Source organism: Penicillium robsamsonii (genome assembly GCF_028829455.1).
Source record: "Penicillium robsamsonii strain IBT 29466 chromosome Unknown utg000002l_segment0_segment0, whole genome shotgun sequence".
In the NCBI taxonomy this organism is placed as follows: domain Eukaryota; kingdom Fungi; phylum Ascomycota; class Eurotiomycetes; order Eurotiales; family Aspergillaceae; genus Penicillium; species Penicillium robsamsonii.
In genome coordinates, this window is record NW_026643220.1 from 476,629 (window position 1) to 494,800 (window position 18,172).

The following is an 18,172-nucleotide window of genomic DNA, read 5'->3' on the forward strand; positions in this document are numbered from 1 at the left end:
ACTAAGTTTTGTGAAGATGTTTGAACGACACGTACCGCCAGGGGAATTAATTTGTTGGCCCTGGGGACCTCAAAAAAATTTATAGAAGCTGTTTATAGGAAATACACTTTCCCTCCTGGGGCTATTTCTTTTTCTAGGAAAATGAGATCGACCCCTGGGATCTTCACTCTATGTTCCCTGACTGAATACGAAACTGGCTCTGGGAATGCAATGGCCAGATCTGGGAGCTGTGGAGCCCCTGGGGGCTTCCTTTAGGTTCCTAGAGTCAATAAAGTGCCTTTTGAGGTCGCGGAAAGCTCTGCGTCATTCGATCACTCCTGGAAGGCCTAATCATCGCTCTAGGAATCAGACAAATCGTCAACAGGAATGCGGCTTTGATTCCCCGAGGTGGGGGTACCAGACCCAGAAGCTATATCAGGTTTTCTGGGGGCTACATGGCTCCCAGAAGTTGCTTTTTGCTCCCGGAACTTTCAAACCCCTTGAGGAGCAAGGGAACTCCCAGGGCCAAGACATGAGTTTCTAGCACTGATAGAGCCCTCAACAGGAACGTGACCGGTTTCTTGATAGTGGCAGTGGATAGTCTTAGAAGCCACGGATGAATCCCGTGTTGTTGATTATAGCTTCACACTATGGCCTTGGGTTTTTTTAAGTTTTACATTTCGGTGGCTTCGAATGGTATTGGTTTTGAATGCTCAACGTTGTGTATCAACTATGTAACACAAATAACGAACATGTATCACATACATCATCCCAAAGGCCATTCCAGATCTGCGAAACACGAAGCAGTCTAACTCTTCATTTCCGCCCCATTAGTCTTCTTGAAGACATACCCAATCAAGTTACACTCATCCTTCAGCATAGTAGTCAGCACATCGTCATCAATGGCAGCTTCAAGCTCCACATCTTCAGGCCCAGCCCCAGCAGTAGAATCGGACTCAGCCGCAAGCAGGGTTGGGTCAATGTGCGCATACTGAGCCAAGGACTGGTGCATCGTATCTTTCTTGCTTTTAGCATCGCCTTCCTTCTCTTTCGTATCCTTCTTCCCCTTCCTAGTCATCTTAGCTCGATAAGAGCCGTCACGGATAGACTGTTCTTGTTTCTCCATGTCGACCTCAGAAGCTTTGACAAGAGTGTGAGGTTTCGGCAGCGATTCATCCGAGTCATAATCACGGTCCTCATCATCAAAGTCAGAAGGAGGATCCGACAAATCATCGACTTCAGATCCACCCCCGCCATCACCAGTAGCAGGCGTGGCAGCCCCAGAATCAACCTGGACGCCGCGTCCACCACACCGACAACCCAACAACTCATGCGTTTGACAAGCTCTGTCCTCATCAAGTCTGAACAAATCCCTAAGCTCAGCAGCCGAGAACTGCGCACCACCATTGCTCTTCTCCTGCATAACACTATCCGCAAGACCAAGCTTGGTAACTTGTCTCTGCCAGATCTTCTCCTCAAGACTGCCCTTGAGCAGAATGCGGTAGATGCGACAAGGACGTTTCTGGCCGTCGCGGTGAATGCGTGCCATGGCCTGGATATCCGTTGCCGGGTTCCAGTCTACATCGAAGAGGATGAGACGGCTCGCGCCGATCAGGTTGAGACCTGTCCCGCCTGCTTTTGCGGAGAGCAGGAAGGCGAAGCAGGAGGATGCTGGGAGGCGGTTGAAGTCGTCTACCAGGCCTTGTCGTTTCTGGGCTGGTGTGCTACCGTCCAGGCGGAGATAGGGGAGGCCTAGGGAGGTGAGGAGATTTGCGAGGAGGGAGAGGGTCGAGGTGTAGTTTGAGACGAGGACGATTTTCTCGTCTGTTTTGTTGCGCATTGTGTCGAGGAGTTGATCGAGGACGCGAATTTTTGCGCTGGAGGAAGGTGATAGGTGGCGGTGGAGGGGTTGAGGGATAGAGGCGATGAGAGCGGCCATTGTTTCGTTAGGGGTATTGTCATTGTTCTTGGCTGTTAGGAGGGAGGGGCTGTTGCTGAGCTTTTTGAGGATTGTTATGAGCTGCAGGGCGCTTTCAGCGTTGCCCATTGCGGTTTGGAAGATAGGGGAGGCGAGGACGGCTTTGTAGATGTTTGCTTGAGGGCGGGTTGGTTTGCAGAAGAGAACATATTCGGACTTCGGGGGAGATATTTGGCCAGGATATCTGCTGTTCGGCGGAGCATGAATTTGGAGGTGAGTTCTCGCAGCTCCTCGCCTCTAGACTCTCCTTTCTCAATCTCCTTTCTCGTTGCTTCTGGCTGTCTGCTGCGCACAATTGGGGTTTCGAACTCCCGAATGAAGGACTTAAAATTTCCCAGGAGGCCTGGATTAACAAGATCCACGGCTGCAAAGAACTCTCTCAAATCATTTTGGATTGGCGTGCCGGAGAGAATGACTCTCTTCACGGCGCTGAGTGACTGGATCGCCAGCCCACTCTTGTTCTGCAATGTCTTAAGCCTGTGGCCTTCGTCCGCGATGATGATATCGACTCCAGAACTATTCGCCAAAGCTTCCTGAACCGTTCTGAGCTTTTCATATCCAACGATCATGATACTATAAGATCGGCCCTTCGTGAAATCTGTAAGGCGCTTACTCTTATCATCAAAGACAAAAACTCCAATGCGCTCATTGCCGAGCCACTTGCGGAACTCCTTCCGCCAGTTATTGATAAGAGTGACAGGGCACACAATCAATGCCTTCTTAATGACAGGCGGGGCTTCAAAAACAGGATTCTGCTTAAGCAGGGTCCAAAGCAGGGCAATAGTCTGCAAAGTCTTTCCCAGGCCCATATCATCTGCAAGAATGGCACCTTCACCATTAAACGACCGCATGCCCATCACACACTCATATAAAAACTTCACACCCTCACGCTGATGCGGCCGCAAGTTCTTCGTCAAGAGAGGATCAACAACAACATCAACAACCTGCTTCCCCTTCGGCACAGACTTCGGCCGCGGCATCACCAACGCACCAACCGCTTTGGGGTCATGGCGTGGAATGACCTTCCCCGCAGCCTTGGGAACAACCGTGTTCACAAGCAGCGGCGCTTTGTAAGCGGCAAACGCCGCCGGTGCATTTCCAGGGTTCGCATTGGGGTTGGTTACTAGAGCTAGCGAGCGCTTGAGGGACTGTGTCCGCTCAGCAGCCGTGGGTTTGCGTACTTCGCCCTTCTTTCGGGCGGGGAGGGCTTCTTTCTTCGGTGTGGGCACCGGGTCCGGCGTGGAGGTAGGTGCTGACTTCGTGCCTTCTAAAAATTTTCTGCCGGAGAGGTATTCCTTGCGCGAAATCTCAGAGTCTATTTCAACCTCTTTGCCGGAGATAGACAAGGTTGTTCCCGGCTCGAGGCGGGCTTCGTGCATCTTCCGGCCCATCTCTTTCCCGGAAATGTCTCGTAGATACACGAATTCTCCGCGTGTGGAGAGGATTCCATCTCCGTCCCATGTTTTGTGCTTTTTGGCGCTTGGTTTGCGCCTGTCTTGGTTAGCTGGTTCGGTCTAATTGGTACAAGCCCTGTGAGCGATCAGCCATCTGAGGACCTACCAAAGAACATTGAAGTATCTTTCGTCGGATGTATCATCTTTGGTTGATTCACCAGCTTGTGACTGGGTTGTACTGTCTGATCCTCGATTGTTGACTTGTAGGAGTGGCTTTCGACTGACTATTGGTGTCGACTGCCCATCGTTGGGTGCTGGTTCGTCTTCGAGGCGGGGCTTTTTGGTAGGACGACTGGACTCTTCGGGGATTTCGATAGATGATGTAGCAGGGTTCCTAATTAAAGGGGACTTGAAGGGTTTAAATACCATGGCTGTGCTGGTCTTTTTTCCTTGGTAAAGATTGCGTTGGGATGAGGACGCGACACAGGCGCGGGACGCGTGGTCACGTGAGTTAATAGACCAGTTTTTGTGCATTAAAAGACTGGGCCTAGAATCAAGGAACACCTAGCTTGGCCTAAATATTTCGCTATCGATATTGATATGGAAACTGTACTTGTTCAAAAAAAAAAAGAGGTTGCGTAGCCAAATGAATATGAATTATGATTTTAGAGTAGCTGTGTATAGAGTCGTAAAAAGCCCAACACAAATGTAAATGTACGCAAGGTAAATATATAACGTTAAGTCGCATCATAAAAAAAGGGCATTTGATAAGCGTGCAGCGAAGAAAAACCTCTATAAAGCAAAGTGGTATACGCAGAATAGTCCTCCCAATATTTCCCCTCCAAGAAGATTTACCGAGCATCATCGGCCAGGGCCTTGTCAGTCAACGGGACATGCTTCGGGCCCACGTAGGAGCCCTGGTGGACGAACCACCAGACGGTCACGAAAATGGAGAGACCGCCAGTCATCAGACTGGCATAGTTCATTGAGGCAGCATCAGTAGGTAGGGCGTAAGGGAAGCAGAAGATGATGGCGAAGACGATGATATAAGCACAGGACAAGGAGTTGACGACGTATCCGATTTTGTTGTTCATGAAGAAGTATCCAGGGACGAAGGATGAACGGCGGGTCAAAATGTGAGGGAAGATGGCCATGAAATAGGAAAGACTGGACAACTGCACAAAGCATCCCACAAAGGCGCTGAAGGCGGTCGTCGAGCCAAGGTAGATGCACGCCAAAACGGTGATAACGCCCGAACAGGCCAGGGTAGCGTTGAAGGGGTTCTTGAACTTGGGGCTGATTTGTCCAAGCCATCCTGCGAAGGGAGTGGCGCCGTCACGAGAAATGGTCCAAAGGGTACGGCCGGCGGTGATGTAGCAGCCACAGGCAGTAACAAAGGTAGGCAGGAAAGCGACGACCAGGAGACCGAGAGCGCCGCCATGGGAACCGGTGGCTTGGCGATAGATCTCAGCCAGGGGGAAGAAGGTGTTCGGGTCGCGCACTCCGTCGAGGTCGTTAATGGAATAGAAGATTGCGACCATGTAGCAGATACCAGTGATGAAACCGACACCCATCTGAGCCAAGATAGCCTTGGGGATATTTCGGCTCGGCCTGTGAGTTGAAGTCAGCATACATAACAAGGGAATGAGGAAAGAATGTCACTGACTTAGGGATCTCCTCAGCCAAGTGAGATGAGCAGTCGGGGGTTCCAACACTGTAAGCACCGTTGAGCATACCAGCCACAAAGACAAATCCTTGCTGGGTATAACCAGTTCCGTTCTCCCATGTTGCCCACACGAGCTTGTCGGTGGCATATCCAGAACCGTTCACATGGGGCATCACAGCGCACACGACGATGGTAACGAACACACCAGCGAGAATAAAGAACATGCCGAGGTTTCCAATGTAAGGCAAGAAGCGGTTCATGAACAGCACAATGCAGCAGCAAGTCCAGGTGCAGAGGAGGAAGCTGACAAAAACGTTCCATTGTGAGGGTGAGAAGCCGGGATGCATCAGTGCATACATAGCCACGGTCTGCTGAGCCAGAATCAAAGACATCGATGCAGCGCCGAGAATCCAAGCTAGACAGTTCCACCATCCAGCGTAGAATCCGCACACGCGACCGTACTTGCTTCCCGCAGTGATAGTTGCCCAATGGTAGACACCACTGGCTGAGGGCATACCCGATGCCAATTCGGCAATCGATGCGGCGACTAACCAGTAGCAAATAGAGACAGCGATGCTGAGCAAGGGGTTAGCTTTGATTTGTGAGATTAGTAGGGAGGGGTATATACAATTCATAGATAGTTCCTGCAAGTCCACCGTTGCTGATAGCCACAACGACACTACCACCTTGGGCAATCCATGTGTTACCAGTGGTCACGGCCACGGCACAGATACTGATCAGCCCAAAGTTCCGCTCGAGTTCCTGACGATGACCTGAGGCGTTGATGGTCTCTCCTTCCACTGGGCCATCGTGTGTATAATCAGATGCGATTTCTCTCTCAGGGACGTAGTGGGCCTCCTTCTCCGAAATCCCACTCCCAGACATATTCGACTTATTTTGGGAATATCCCTGGAACCTCACAAGAATACTCCTTGGTAAATGGAGTTTCCGAAATGTACCTCCCGTATTGAAGAATAAGATGGGAAGAATCGAGATGAAGTTAAGAAAAAGGGAGCAAAAGCAGCGTATAACATATATTATCACGGGCCGATAAGTAATCCATGAATTCATCCCGGCCCCACCCCCTACCTCAATCTCCAGCCAATCATCATTCACAGGGGGACATCATTCGATAGCTAACTGGCTCATAGTGGGGTCGCCCCAGAGTTTCCATTGGGCGAAACCGGAGAGGGAGAGTGCACATTGCACTCCAACGGGAAACTCTAGTAAAAGGCTGCATTACGCTTAACCTAGAAGGGGAGCTTGAACAGAAAGAATTTTTCCATCCCCCTTAGTGGCCTTATTTTCCTTCACTTTGGCTTCATCTCTACTTCTTTCTTTTTTTGGGGAGATAAGAGATTTGGGGCTCTTGAGCGGGTCAATTAACCCCAGACTCTTCTTGATGTTCATCGGTACTCTAAATAGATGTCCGCCTGGGCACTCCGGCATATTCCCTATGTAGGTACCGTGGAAAGATGCATACATTACATAAACATAAAATATCCATTGAAACCTCGAATATTTTCATGTTACGGACTACTCCGTATCCACAGTACAATATACACCGTAGCCGACATTCTTCTAGTATTTGCCCCTGTTTGAATTGGAAGCATATCATTTGCAATTGCAAGTGAGACAAGCCTAAGAAAACAATGGCAATAGTGCCTGGTCCAGGGGCAAAATAAAGTGTAAATAGGAGGCTAAATCCATCCAGATGAATCCTTTACTAACCCAGACACAGAGCAACCCACCTTCTTAACGATAGAGTGAAGTAATATATTTGACGTGGGCACAAACAATTTATGTTCATCAAGCTAATGCGACCGGGGTGTGTCCCGTACAGGGTATGTAGTAGCACGGGGCTAGGTGGTAGCTTTAAATCGGCCTCCCTGCCCACTTAAGACCAGTGCCACAATATAAAGGACCCAATCTATCGAGAGTTCATCAATTGGAAACTACCTACGGAGTACTCCGTAAGGCATATCGGAATCGAGAATCCGGATCTCTTAGCCTTAAACCAGAACGTTCTCCGGAAGTATAGTTCAGCTGAGTGTGGAGAGCGTAGAGGCGACTCAGGTTTTAGCCTCAGATCTAGTGGACACAATGATCTAGACTGCTTACTTTAGTCGATGTTTCGCCTCTAGATTAATTAAGTACTATAACTACGTAGCCACCTATATATAATTCATATATTAATGAATTAATTTCTTATCCCTGCACAAGAACTTAATAAAGTGGCTTGCGCTGGCTGTCAAGTTTGGCACAAACCTATAACACATTAGCTACTTCCTATTTCGGATCCTGCAATACTAGTTTGTTCCAATAAATATTTCGATCCTAGTTATATATCCAGTATTCCAGTTTATGTATACTCGGTACATAGGTTAGAACTCGCCTCTGGGGGGTCCCACACCCCATGAAATATTATCCGTACCGAGTAAAGATCCGCTCTGTTTCCACCCAAAATTCCCTCGGGAAAAAAAAAAGGGTCAGTGTGTCTCATGGATATGGCCCCCACTCTTCATACTTCTGGCCTAGTGGCAAACTCACTGGCCTGATCTGGCAGGTCGTCCTGTTTAGTAGAGACTACCTATTATCACCTATAAAGCCGAAATCAAAGGTACAATTATCCTTGGATTCAGGGCTTGAATAATGGATTATCTGATTATTGATGAACCTTGGGAAAATGGATAATCATCTCCACAGTGGGCCTCTCCAGATAGAAAGAGCCGTGTCTTCGCTTAGACGCTCCAGCTTGGTGAGGTATAGTACTTTATATGCTTATATATCCTCTTGCCTAGTCAAGCAGGTAGTTAACAATATAAATTCATTATGGTGTCAATTAATATTGCTACGTAAACTTCTATCTTATGATTGGGCAAGACTACTAAACTGTAAATCAGCTAAACTTCCAGTCATAGGAAGAGGAAATTCCACAATAAGCGCGGTACCTAAAGTGGACCAGTGACAAAATTGGCAGATGCAAATCAGATAGCAATTGAGGGTCAATTTCCCAAAGTAATGCCATCCAAGGAAACACTCAGCATCAAACAGCCCCCACCGTCCAATCGTGATTCTCGATGCTTTATCTTTGAGTGGTTGGCGTTTCATTCTCACCTTACCATATTTTGATCTAACACATTTCGGACGTCCCCCTGTCGTGATTATCGGCATATGCAGGTCCTATCGGAACTTGGCAACCCTATAGTATTTCATATCCCTGCTAGTTTCATAAAATGTGAGTGCGCCTTTTAACTCCCGTTCCTCCCTTCAATCCCCGTTAACCTCCATTCGAACAGGCCAGGGGCAATGTCTGGTTTAGGAGGGCACTTCGCGGTGCAATTCTGCCGTGAAACATGGACTCTGTATTCCGTCGGAGTACTGAGTGCGGTCTTGCGATTGTGAGTATTGATTGATCCGATATACAAACATCCCCTAACTAAAGCTCCTTGATAGCGTTGCTCGTGTTCGGCGTTTAGGCATTCGCAATCTCCAGGTCGATGACTATCTTATGCTATTCGCAGTACTTTGGTATACGATACTATGTGTCGCTTTAAATCAAGTTGCTTCCGGTGGCGGGTCAAATCTCATGACCGAGGAGGACAAGCTATCGTTGACGGATAAAATTATCGACGAACGAGTGCGCGGTAGCAAATGGGTCTTTGTGTCGGAACATTCGTTTATTCTTTGCGTCTGGAGTTTGAAAGCATGCATGTTGGTGATCTATGCACGTATCACGTATGTTGACCCTCGACTTGGAGTCTGTTCTCTTCGCTAACACCCAACAGTGAAGGATTGAAGCAGAAACGCTGGATCAACTATGTCGCAATTTATGTTGCACTGGGATTTGTCGCAACCGAACTGTCACTCTTCCTGCTGTGCCGCCCATTAACAGACTACTGGGCCGTCCTCCCAACGCCAGACTACCAATGCTCATCGTACCAGTATTATGAAATCGTCCAGGGCTGCATCTCAATCTCTGCCGACGTATTCATGCTCCTTATCGCCATCCCGATGCTAGTCCAGGTCCGCGTCCCACTCAAGCAAAAGATGATCCTGATGATCCTCTTCGGCATGGGAATCTTTGTCATCGTCGCCGCCGTCCTGAACAAGGTGTACTGCCTCGTCCCGTCCTTGATTTCCTACGTCTACATGAACTGGTACTTCCGCGAAGCAACCGTCGCTATCCTAGTCACCAACCTACCGCTGATCTGGTCACTTCTCCGCGACGTCTTCCCTGCCCTCAAGAGCTGGACCGGAGGCTCCAAGCGTGGCACCGACCGCTACAAGTCCGGGCCCTGGACCAGCAAGGGTGGCTCAAATATGCCTCCCTATGGCCCACCCAGCCATGCCCGATCAGGAGACTTCGGCATGCAGGAATTCGAGGGCACGACTACGATTACCCCCCAAAAGGCAACTGCTTCTGATGTTAGTCTCTCGCTTAGCGAGGAGCGCGATGCAAGCAGTGACGATGGCTCAGCCCGCGCTTTGCGCATTCGTCAGGATATCACCGTTACCGTGCAGCGTGACTCGCGGCCTTCGGGTTATGAGTCGAACTCTTCGCATGCCACCCGTACCCACGAGGACGTTTAATCGACTCCTGTTACACACCGAGAAAGATCTCAGTTTCCGTTTTGTCTCTTTTCACGAATCTACGAAGTCTCCAAGGGCTTGATACCCCCGTCCTATATTATTGTGTTTTATTTTGTCTGTACATATTTTACTCCTAGACCTTGGTTTTTGTTTCTCTGGCATTGTCGAAACCACCTGTAACCGCTGGAGGGATTTATTGGGGTTTCTTAGACATAGAGATTTCTCCTGGCGCACATCTACAACTACTCCGTACTAAAAGTTCAATCCCATTAATTGCATATCAACATCCACCGTCATTTCCACGGAGCTCATTACCCACTTTCCAAACACAGGTACCACGTAGAACCATGGAAAACATTTTATCATAACCAGCCGATCTCCCGGCACCTTGCGTCAAGACCTGCCGATCCTATCGGCATCTGACGGCAACGATTGTTGGATGTCTAAAAAAGGGGGTCCGGGGGACTAAGTAAACCGGTGAATATGGTTCGGATGGAACTTTTCCAGAGAGTCACGACCAAATCACACTTTCCCCGGTTCTGTCGGTGCTTGGGCTTGGGCTCAGATTGATAGGGGCGTTGTGGGGGGTGGCTTTGCATATGCAGCCTATTCCGAATACAAATGGTTCATGCTAGCATTGATCGTGCATAATTAGTTTCGTTTTGAGTTATTTTATTACTCTCCTTTCTACAGGGATCATCCCCAGACCATACAACATACGTTGGGTACCAACAGCTACAATGGATCTACCTGGGTATGTATCTCATACGTCGCAGCGGAAGACCCCGATACCGGTGTCCTCAAAATGGAAACCTCGGTATCGACGGAAACAGTTCGCCCTCCAGGTTCCCGCTCCACTTGATCGGCGACCTGGAAAAGCTGGTTGAAGCTGCCAACCTTGGAAGTTTACCAACGCATCCATGGATGATCTATATTTCGCGCTGGTACCATGGATAAGCTCTCTCTGGATGACTTGGGGCAGATACCAAGAATTGAGGATTTTCACGGGATCTGCGTGGAGACACATGACAGGATAAGGAGAAAATGAAATTACCAATTGCCGTCGGTCATACCTGGAACTTCCCGACTTCACTGTTGGGGAGTTTCAATGATTTATTAGAAGGCTTTCTAAATGCCAAATCTCAAATTATTTTAGAAAGACACTCAGGATTGAGCCGCGTCACTAGGTAAATCAGAGTTTCAACTGAGTTTCGGCGACCCAACGTTCCAGCGGTCTCCAACTGCAATACCATATTGTACAAAGGCAACCTGAAATATCCATCCCAATCCTTCTAGATGTCACTTGGAATCCGAACCACGTGTATTTGGTCTCAATTTTGAGTAAAAGACGATCATCTATCCCTATTCGAGTAACTTGCATGGATAATTTTCGGTTCTAACATGCCCTGAAGATTCGCTGAAGGATTCACTCAAAAAGGTTAGCCCGACAGTCTCGGTGCAAAGTACCTGATTTATATATACTCCGTATTATACTGCCGAGCTCCGTCTATTTGAAAGTACTCATAAAGTGGGCCTCCTAGGCCGACCATGCACATAACACGGAGCTCATCTTTTCCTGATAAGGGGGGTAGTAATTTCCTTTCCCTTTGAGTTAATTGCAATTTCATTCTTATTTTTCTTTTTCCTTTTTCCTTTTATTTTTCTTCTCGCACTCCGGCCGAAGTGACGATCCGAGAGACCTCGCTCGCTCTTTGATCGTGACTGTGCTCGCGCGCGCTGGTCTGAGTTTCTGGCCCCCACTCTGTCTTTGCATATAAAGTATATATGTATCCTTTTGCTTAGGCCTTTGCTTGGGCTGGTCTAGGTGGTTACGAATGCGAGACCGAATACGATTTTACCCGACTTCAGTACGGAGTACATAATATCGATATACAACATATATTGTTTGTTTTATGTTGCATATATTCAGGACAGACAAATAAATATTTTTTCCCTAGCTAAACGAGAGACATAAAACTACAACATATGGTGGCGGATTGTACGGCTATTCGTCTTTTCGTTACATCTCGTAGGGACGCTGGCTGTTCGGCACTTCCGCAGGTATGGAGTATATACCCTATAATGGCAGGTTGCATCGCTTGAGACTAGTAGCAAGCTAACTTCGGAAGGATATTTCGGATCGTATGTTCGACCCTGGTGGCCAAACTCAAACATTTTCTCTATTGGAGAGGTCGAAAATTATCCATTCATTAGACAAGGTCATATCGAAGAATTACATCTGGCCACCATCTTAAAAGCGTCTAGCAAATCTATATGGGCAATAACATGCTCAGACTATCCTAAACCTAATCTCACTTTTACTAAATCTTGGATACGATGTATGTACTATTGAAATTTCAAAGAGTACAAGGTTTGAATCCCAATGCATCTAGATCTGCGCACAGACGAGCTATTTTTGAAACCGGACCCTCTTGCCTTAGGGCTTAGAAAGTTTGTCAAAGGCGAGTTCTCCATGAGGATTGCATTAAAAAGGATGCCCATTGGTCCAAAGAAGTTGTGGTAGCAGGTTTGTCTGCTCCAGAAACCTTGCGATCTCCACGCTGGCGGATGAATGAAATCGTATGGCCCACTCCTGTTGGCCCTGCGCTTTGTAGCAGAGACATCATAGTCCAATTCCCATTGATGATAGTCAACCCCAGCGCGCTGTTAGGGAGGCGCCCATATTGACTTGAGCTCTAAATTGCAGAAGCGGTGCAATGGTTTCAGTGTCATTCTGTTTGAGAACTTCCACATTTGAGATGAATAATAATCTTGCATGAACTGTCCTCCTGCCTCGGCTCCATTTGGCAGGAGGATTTGGCACAAGGGCAGGCCATTTTCTTGTAACACTTTTTCAAATAAACTTCTTCCATTTCGCATTTTTCTGCCGCTTGGAGATCAGCACCTGCTTCTAGTAGAATGCGAGTGGTCTCTCTCTCTCTATGCAGACAATAGCCAACAGCAGTGGTTGTAGGTAATTGTCTGGGTTGTCTGTTCGATTGATGGCTGCATGTGCAATTAAAAGTATTTTCATCGGAATATCTCCTTTGCACGCTGCAACTCCCAGTGCAGGTGTTTGGTAGTTATTGGGTGATTCTAGCAAGCTACTCTTTACCACACTCTGATGATAGCTTCTCCATGCTTTAGGAAAAGGACTGAAATTAAAAAGTTCTACGGGGTGCAACGAATCGGGATTTGCACCTCGTGAAAGCAGAAGTTGTGCCAATTCTGTGTTTTCGCTACTTACAATGTACCCAAGTCTCCACTAAGGTGCATTGCCTGGGGCTTTCCGGAGATGGCAATCTGACGCAAATTATCTGTTCGATACCTCTCTGTTGGCCAAGTCTTGATTTGGTAGATGTCGCCAATGAATCGGGAGTTTGCAGGTCAATCGGAGAAAGTACGAAGGACCAGTGAAGTGATCGGTAGGCAAGTGATCTGGTGTTTGTTACCAGGGGGTTTTATTCAGTCAAGAACGCAATCCTTTTATCTCAGTGGATCAAAACACATTGTGCTGTTCGACTTGCTGTGCCTCATAACTGTGATATATATTTATAGACCTTGGTTGGTTCAAACTAAATACTACTTTTTATTTTTATAGATTCAAGGTACCGACTTACAATTTGTCTGTATAGTGAACCTGGAACTGGCTATGATTGAAAGAAATAAATAACCCCAGGAATTATATAACCCCCCTTTCCCAAGATCAAAAAATCCAGAAAACCATCTCAAGCATATTCCAAACTTCAAAGGACCACTCCACCTCATCTCTACATCTCACGATGGTGTGGTCATCGCACACCGCTCCCTTGGACAATTCAATTCCCTCCTACGAATCAGGACGGGATAACAATGACTGAAAATGGCCTCAAGTCTCTGCTCATTTATTCTCTGTCCCCTCGGCCGCAGAGCCATCCGTGCCTCCAAATCATCTTCTATACAACCATCACCTGCAGCATTCTTCTGCGCCACTCGCCCCTAACTTTTGGATTTCCACTGTCCCACCTGGCCTCAACTTGTATCTCCCGAGTCAGGATGTCACACACCATTCCTCACTCGGGGGCATTGGTACTGCCAGCCCTTTTTCTATAGAGGGCGTAAGTCAAGGGCCTGCTACTACTACTGGTTCCACCTCCCCATCCTCTGATTGCTCTGTACAAGAGATACCTTAGCCAAAGGTCAATGGCCGTCGTTGTGCCAGGGCCGTGATATCATGTCAGCGCCGTCGAGCACGCAGACAGAATCCGGGGTAAGTCCAAGCCCAGTGTCGCGTCAGAACATTGCTATTACTACTTCACTAACAACAGTGTACTCATATAAGTGACATCCACGGTACTTTCCACTGCAACTAGAAAGACTGCCCATACCCCGGCATGTTCTCTCGCAAAAGGGTCTTGATGCGCCACGTTGAAACGCAGCATGTCACTCCACACTCATTCGGTTGCCTTGGCTGTGGCAGACGCTTCAGTCGGAAAAGACCGAGCACCTTGGACGAGTGCATTTGAAAAGAATCTGATTTAGACGCTGGGGTAAGGATGATCGCTATTGGGAGTGCCTGTGTTGAGTCTGACATAAGATAGTCGGCATTCGTTGGGGTTATTGAGACAGGAGATAATAGTTATTTTGGTGAGTTACCTAGTAGATCCATAGCTTAGGCTGGGAATGTTTCAACATCGTTTCTATAATTCATTATTTACTTCCTTAAGCTCATCGTCTGCTATTCCTCAACATCTTGACTATTGTGGTCTCTGATTACTTTCTACAACAGGTCTAGGAGTATGCTTAATTTGTATATTGGATAAAAAGAAACTTATATTAACGTCGAGGCTGATAAGCCGTCGACTCAAGGACATCTCCACCCAGCGAAGACTACATAAGTACATGAAAAGAGAATGCGAAAGGATAGTGCCAACGCCGTAGGAAATCGAAGCCAAAAAACAAAACCAGAAAGAAAAGTCGTGTATCATCTCATCATCGCTGGGTATGTTCAAATCCTTTTTTTTTTGTTTCGCGATTTGACAAAAAAGGAGACTATGAAAACCAGCTCTGCTTAGTCATCGTACAGATCAGGGGAGACCGGATCATCATTCATCTCAGCGTCGAGATCAGCATCGTCCATCATGTCATCATCGCTCTCGTCACTGCTCTCACCAACCTCATGGTTAGGCAAGACTTCGACGCGACCGTCTTGCAGGACGACACGGGCGGTCTCGCCGTCCTTGATGCTTCCGCGCAAAATGAGCACAGCGAGACGGTTGAGGACCTCGCGCTCGATGAGTCGGCCTAGTGGGCGAGCACCATAGGCCGGGGAGTATCCTGCTGCGCCGAGGTAGTCCTTGACTTCGTCTGTGCACTGGATAATGACATTGCGCTCGTTGTGATCGAGCCGCTTCTGCACCTCGGCGAGGCGGAGGTCCACGATCTTGCGGATCTCCCGTTTGGTGAGACGGTTGAAGATGACAGTGCTGGAGATACGGTTGAGGAATTCGGGCAGGAAGTAGTCTTGTAGTGCTTTCATGACCAACTCGCGGGTCTGAGGGTCAATCTTTCCGTCCGTGGTTGTGGGGCGGGAGAGATATTGGGCACCCAGGTTGGAGGTCATGACGACGATGCAGTTCTTCGCGTCGACGATGCGGCCTTGGCCATCGGTGATACGGCCGTCATCCATGAGTTGCAGGAGGACAGTGAGGACTTCCTTTGCGGCCTTCTCGACCTCGTCGAAGAGCAAAATCGAGAATGGGCGGCGGCGCAGGCTTTCGGTAAGTTGGCCACCGGAGTCATGACCAACGTATCCGGGGGGTGCACCGATCATACGGCTGAGCGAGTGTCGCTCCTGGTACTCGGACATGTCGAACCGGATCATTGACTTTGGATCATCGAAGAGGAATTCGGCAAGCGCTTTTGTGAGCAGTGTCTTACCGGTACCGGAGGGACCACAGAACAGGAAGCTGGGGGGTGCGTTAGGGTTGCTGAGACCTGAGCGCTGCAAGCGAATGGCGTTGGAGACCGAAACAACGGCTTCCTTCTGGCCGATGACGAGCTTGCCAAGATATTTCTCCATGTTGAGCAGCTTGTCCTTTTCGGTGGTCTTGAGTCTAGTGACAGGGATACCAGTCCACCGGCCCACGATTTCATTTATCTGATCAGGACCAACTGCGTCGGCAAGGAGTGCCTCACCAGCATCGCCCGATTGAGAGCGACGTTCAGCATCGGCCCTGGCCCGGTCAGCCTCGAGACGCTCGATGAGGGTTTTTGTCTCTGGGATGGCATAGTATTCGAGATCAGCAGCTGTCTGGGTGTCACCCATACGTTCGGCTTCGTCACGCTTGACCTTGAGAGAGTCGAGCTTTATCTTGGCATCCTGGACTTCGCGGCTGCGTTGCTTTTCACTTTCATACTTCTCGCGCATGGGCCGGAGCTCCTCGGCAACATTGGCAGCTTCCTGTTTGGCAGCCTCGAGACGAGCCTTGGATGCGTCGTCCTGCTCTCGTCCAAGGGCGTGAATTTCGATCTCAAGCTGGCGGGCCTTTCTTTCCAGCGTATCGAGAGCTTCTGGCTCGGACTCGCGAGTGACTCGGACTGCAGCTGCAGCCTCGTCAATCAAATCAACGGCAGAATCGGGGAGTCGACGAGCTGTTAGGTAGCGAGACGCGAGAGTGGCGGCAGTGACGATAGCTCCATCGAGAATGTTGACACCGTGGTGAGCTTCGTATTTTTCCTTCAGACCACGAAGGATAGAGATGGTCTCAGGGACTGTGGGCTCCTTGACGAGGACCTGCTGGAATCGTCGCTCGAAGGCCTGATCCTTCTCAATATACTTGCGGTATTCAGAGAGTGTGGTGGCACCGATACAATGCAACTGGCCGCGAGCTAACATGGGCTTGAGAAGGTTAGCGGCGTCCATACCGCCTTCGCCGCTAGATCCAGCGCCCATAAGCAGGTGAATCTCATCGACGAAGAGAACGATGGTATCCTTGGAATCTTCGATTTCCTTGAGAACACCCTTCATACGTTCTTCGAATTCACCGCGGTATTTGCTGCCCGCAACCAGAGAACCGACATCGAGAGAAAGAAGACGGCACTGCGCCAGGTTGGCGGGAATATCGGCGTTGACAATGCGGCGAGCGAGACCTTCGACAATGGTGGTCTTACCAACACCGGGCTCACCGATAAGCACAGGGTTGTTCTTTGTGCGTCGGCTGAGAATACGAATGACGCGACGGATTTCCTCCTCTCGGCCAATGACCGGATCGATCTTGCCCTCCCGAGCCAAAGAAGTCATATCAATGGTGAACTTCTTCAGGTTCTCATTTTCGTCTTCCGCATCGGCGGTCTTGGAGTCGACTCGCTTTGTACCCCGAATTTGCTGGATAGCATTGTCGATCAACTTGAGGTTGGGGATATTGGCATCGCCCAGAGCACGCTGAACCTGTGAATCTTGGCAGACGGACTGAATGAGATGATCCACGGCAACGAAGCTGTCCTTTTGGGTCTTAGACAAATCGGTGGCTGATCGAATGACTTTGGAGAGTTGGGGAGAAACACTAGGGTTCTCTGGAGGAGGGTCTTGACTCGGTAGGCGGACCAGCAGTTTCATCAGCGCTCGATCGAGGAGCTGAGAGTCGCCGTGGGCTCGGTCGACCACCTGGCGGAAGAGAGGGGCAGTTGATTCATCGTGGGAGGCATGGGCACCGGAAGGAGTCTGTTGATCTTTGGACTCATCTGGGGAGGGGTTGAGTAATGCAACTGCCAGGTGGAGTGGCAAAATCTGGGATTGTGCATATTGCTCACAGAGGCTGCTGGAGTCCAGCAAGGCCTTGTTGGCTCGATCTGTGAACTCGACGCCGTTCATTTTGAACGGATGTGTGGGGTAATGTCAATAGGTGTGTAAATGCCGATATTCCGAGAGATGGGATCGTTCTAGTAGTATAAGAGGAGAAGGCAATTGAGCAAGTAAACTTGAAGAATATCCGACTTGAAACCCGATGATGCAAGTTCATATACTCCTGGCGCGTGGGATGCCCGAAGCTGCCACCAGATCCATGGCGTCACTACTGAGTTCCACCGCCTTCCAGAAGCTGCCTGACGTTGCCTGACGTTGCCTGACAGTGCCCAGGATCACCCCAAGGCACCGGAGAAACCATTACTCCGGGGCACATTCATAGTGTAGTATGTCACTCTCTATTAAGATGCACTCGATGACACTTACATTCTCCTACACACACATACACCATAGTCAGTCAATTACCACCTTATTATATAAGCTGACAGGTTATCCAATCCATTATATCTAGTCAATTACCGCCTTATTGCATAGGCAATATCACCGGCGTCACATTGGAAGGCACGTGATGTATCAAAGCCACGTGAACCCCACGCGAGAGGCACGTGATATCTATTTTGCTGCCCTCACCCCTAAACGTTCCGTGATGAGGTCAGCAAACTCCCACTAACTAACTAAATCGCGCAACCCAGCAAACCACAACCCTTGGATGTTTAGGCTCCCCACGTTGGAGACCTGATTCGGCGTTGATACTCTGAGCTTGCGTGCCTTGCAGTGGA

At 48.9% G+C, this 18,172-nt stretch overlaps 3 protein-coding genes across 3 annotated transcripts; 1 reads left to right on the forward strand and 2 right to left on the reverse strand.

Moving 5' to 3' along the window:
- Positions 1-787: 787 nt before the first annotated feature.
- On the reverse strand, positions 788-5,902 carry N7447_003422 (uncharacterized protein; the record flags this gene model as incomplete). Its single annotated transcript, XM_057227697.1, has 6 exons — positions 788-2,073; positions 2,115-3,448; positions 3,518-3,745; positions 4,207-4,962; positions 5,018-5,593; positions 5,646-5,902. The coding sequence occupies 6 exons, from the start codon at positions 5,900-5,902 to the stop codon at positions 788-790; spliced, it is 4,437 nt and encodes a 1,478-aa protein (XP_057087038.1).
- A 2,424-nt stretch (positions 5,903-8,326) lies between these two features.
- On the forward strand, positions 8,327-9,610 carry N7447_003423 (uncharacterized protein; the record flags this gene model as incomplete). The annotated part of the gene is made up of 3 exons (XM_057227698.1): positions 8,327-8,418; positions 8,474-8,755; positions 8,806-9,610. The coding sequence occupies 3 exons, from the start codon at positions 8,327-8,329 to the stop codon at positions 9,608-9,610; spliced, it is 1,179 nt and encodes a 392-aa protein (XP_057087039.1).
- A 5,050-nt stretch (positions 9,611-14,660) lies between these two features.
- Positions 14,661-17,462, reverse strand: N7447_003424 (ATP-dependent Clp protease ATP-binding subunit; the record flags this gene model as incomplete). The annotated part of the gene is made up of 1 exon (XM_057227699.1): positions 14,661-17,462. One exon carries the CDS (start codon positions 17,460-17,462, stop codon positions 14,661-14,663), a length of 2,802 nt encoding a protein of 933 aa, XP_057087040.1.
- Between the last annotated feature and the right edge of the window lie 710 nt (positions 17,463-18,172).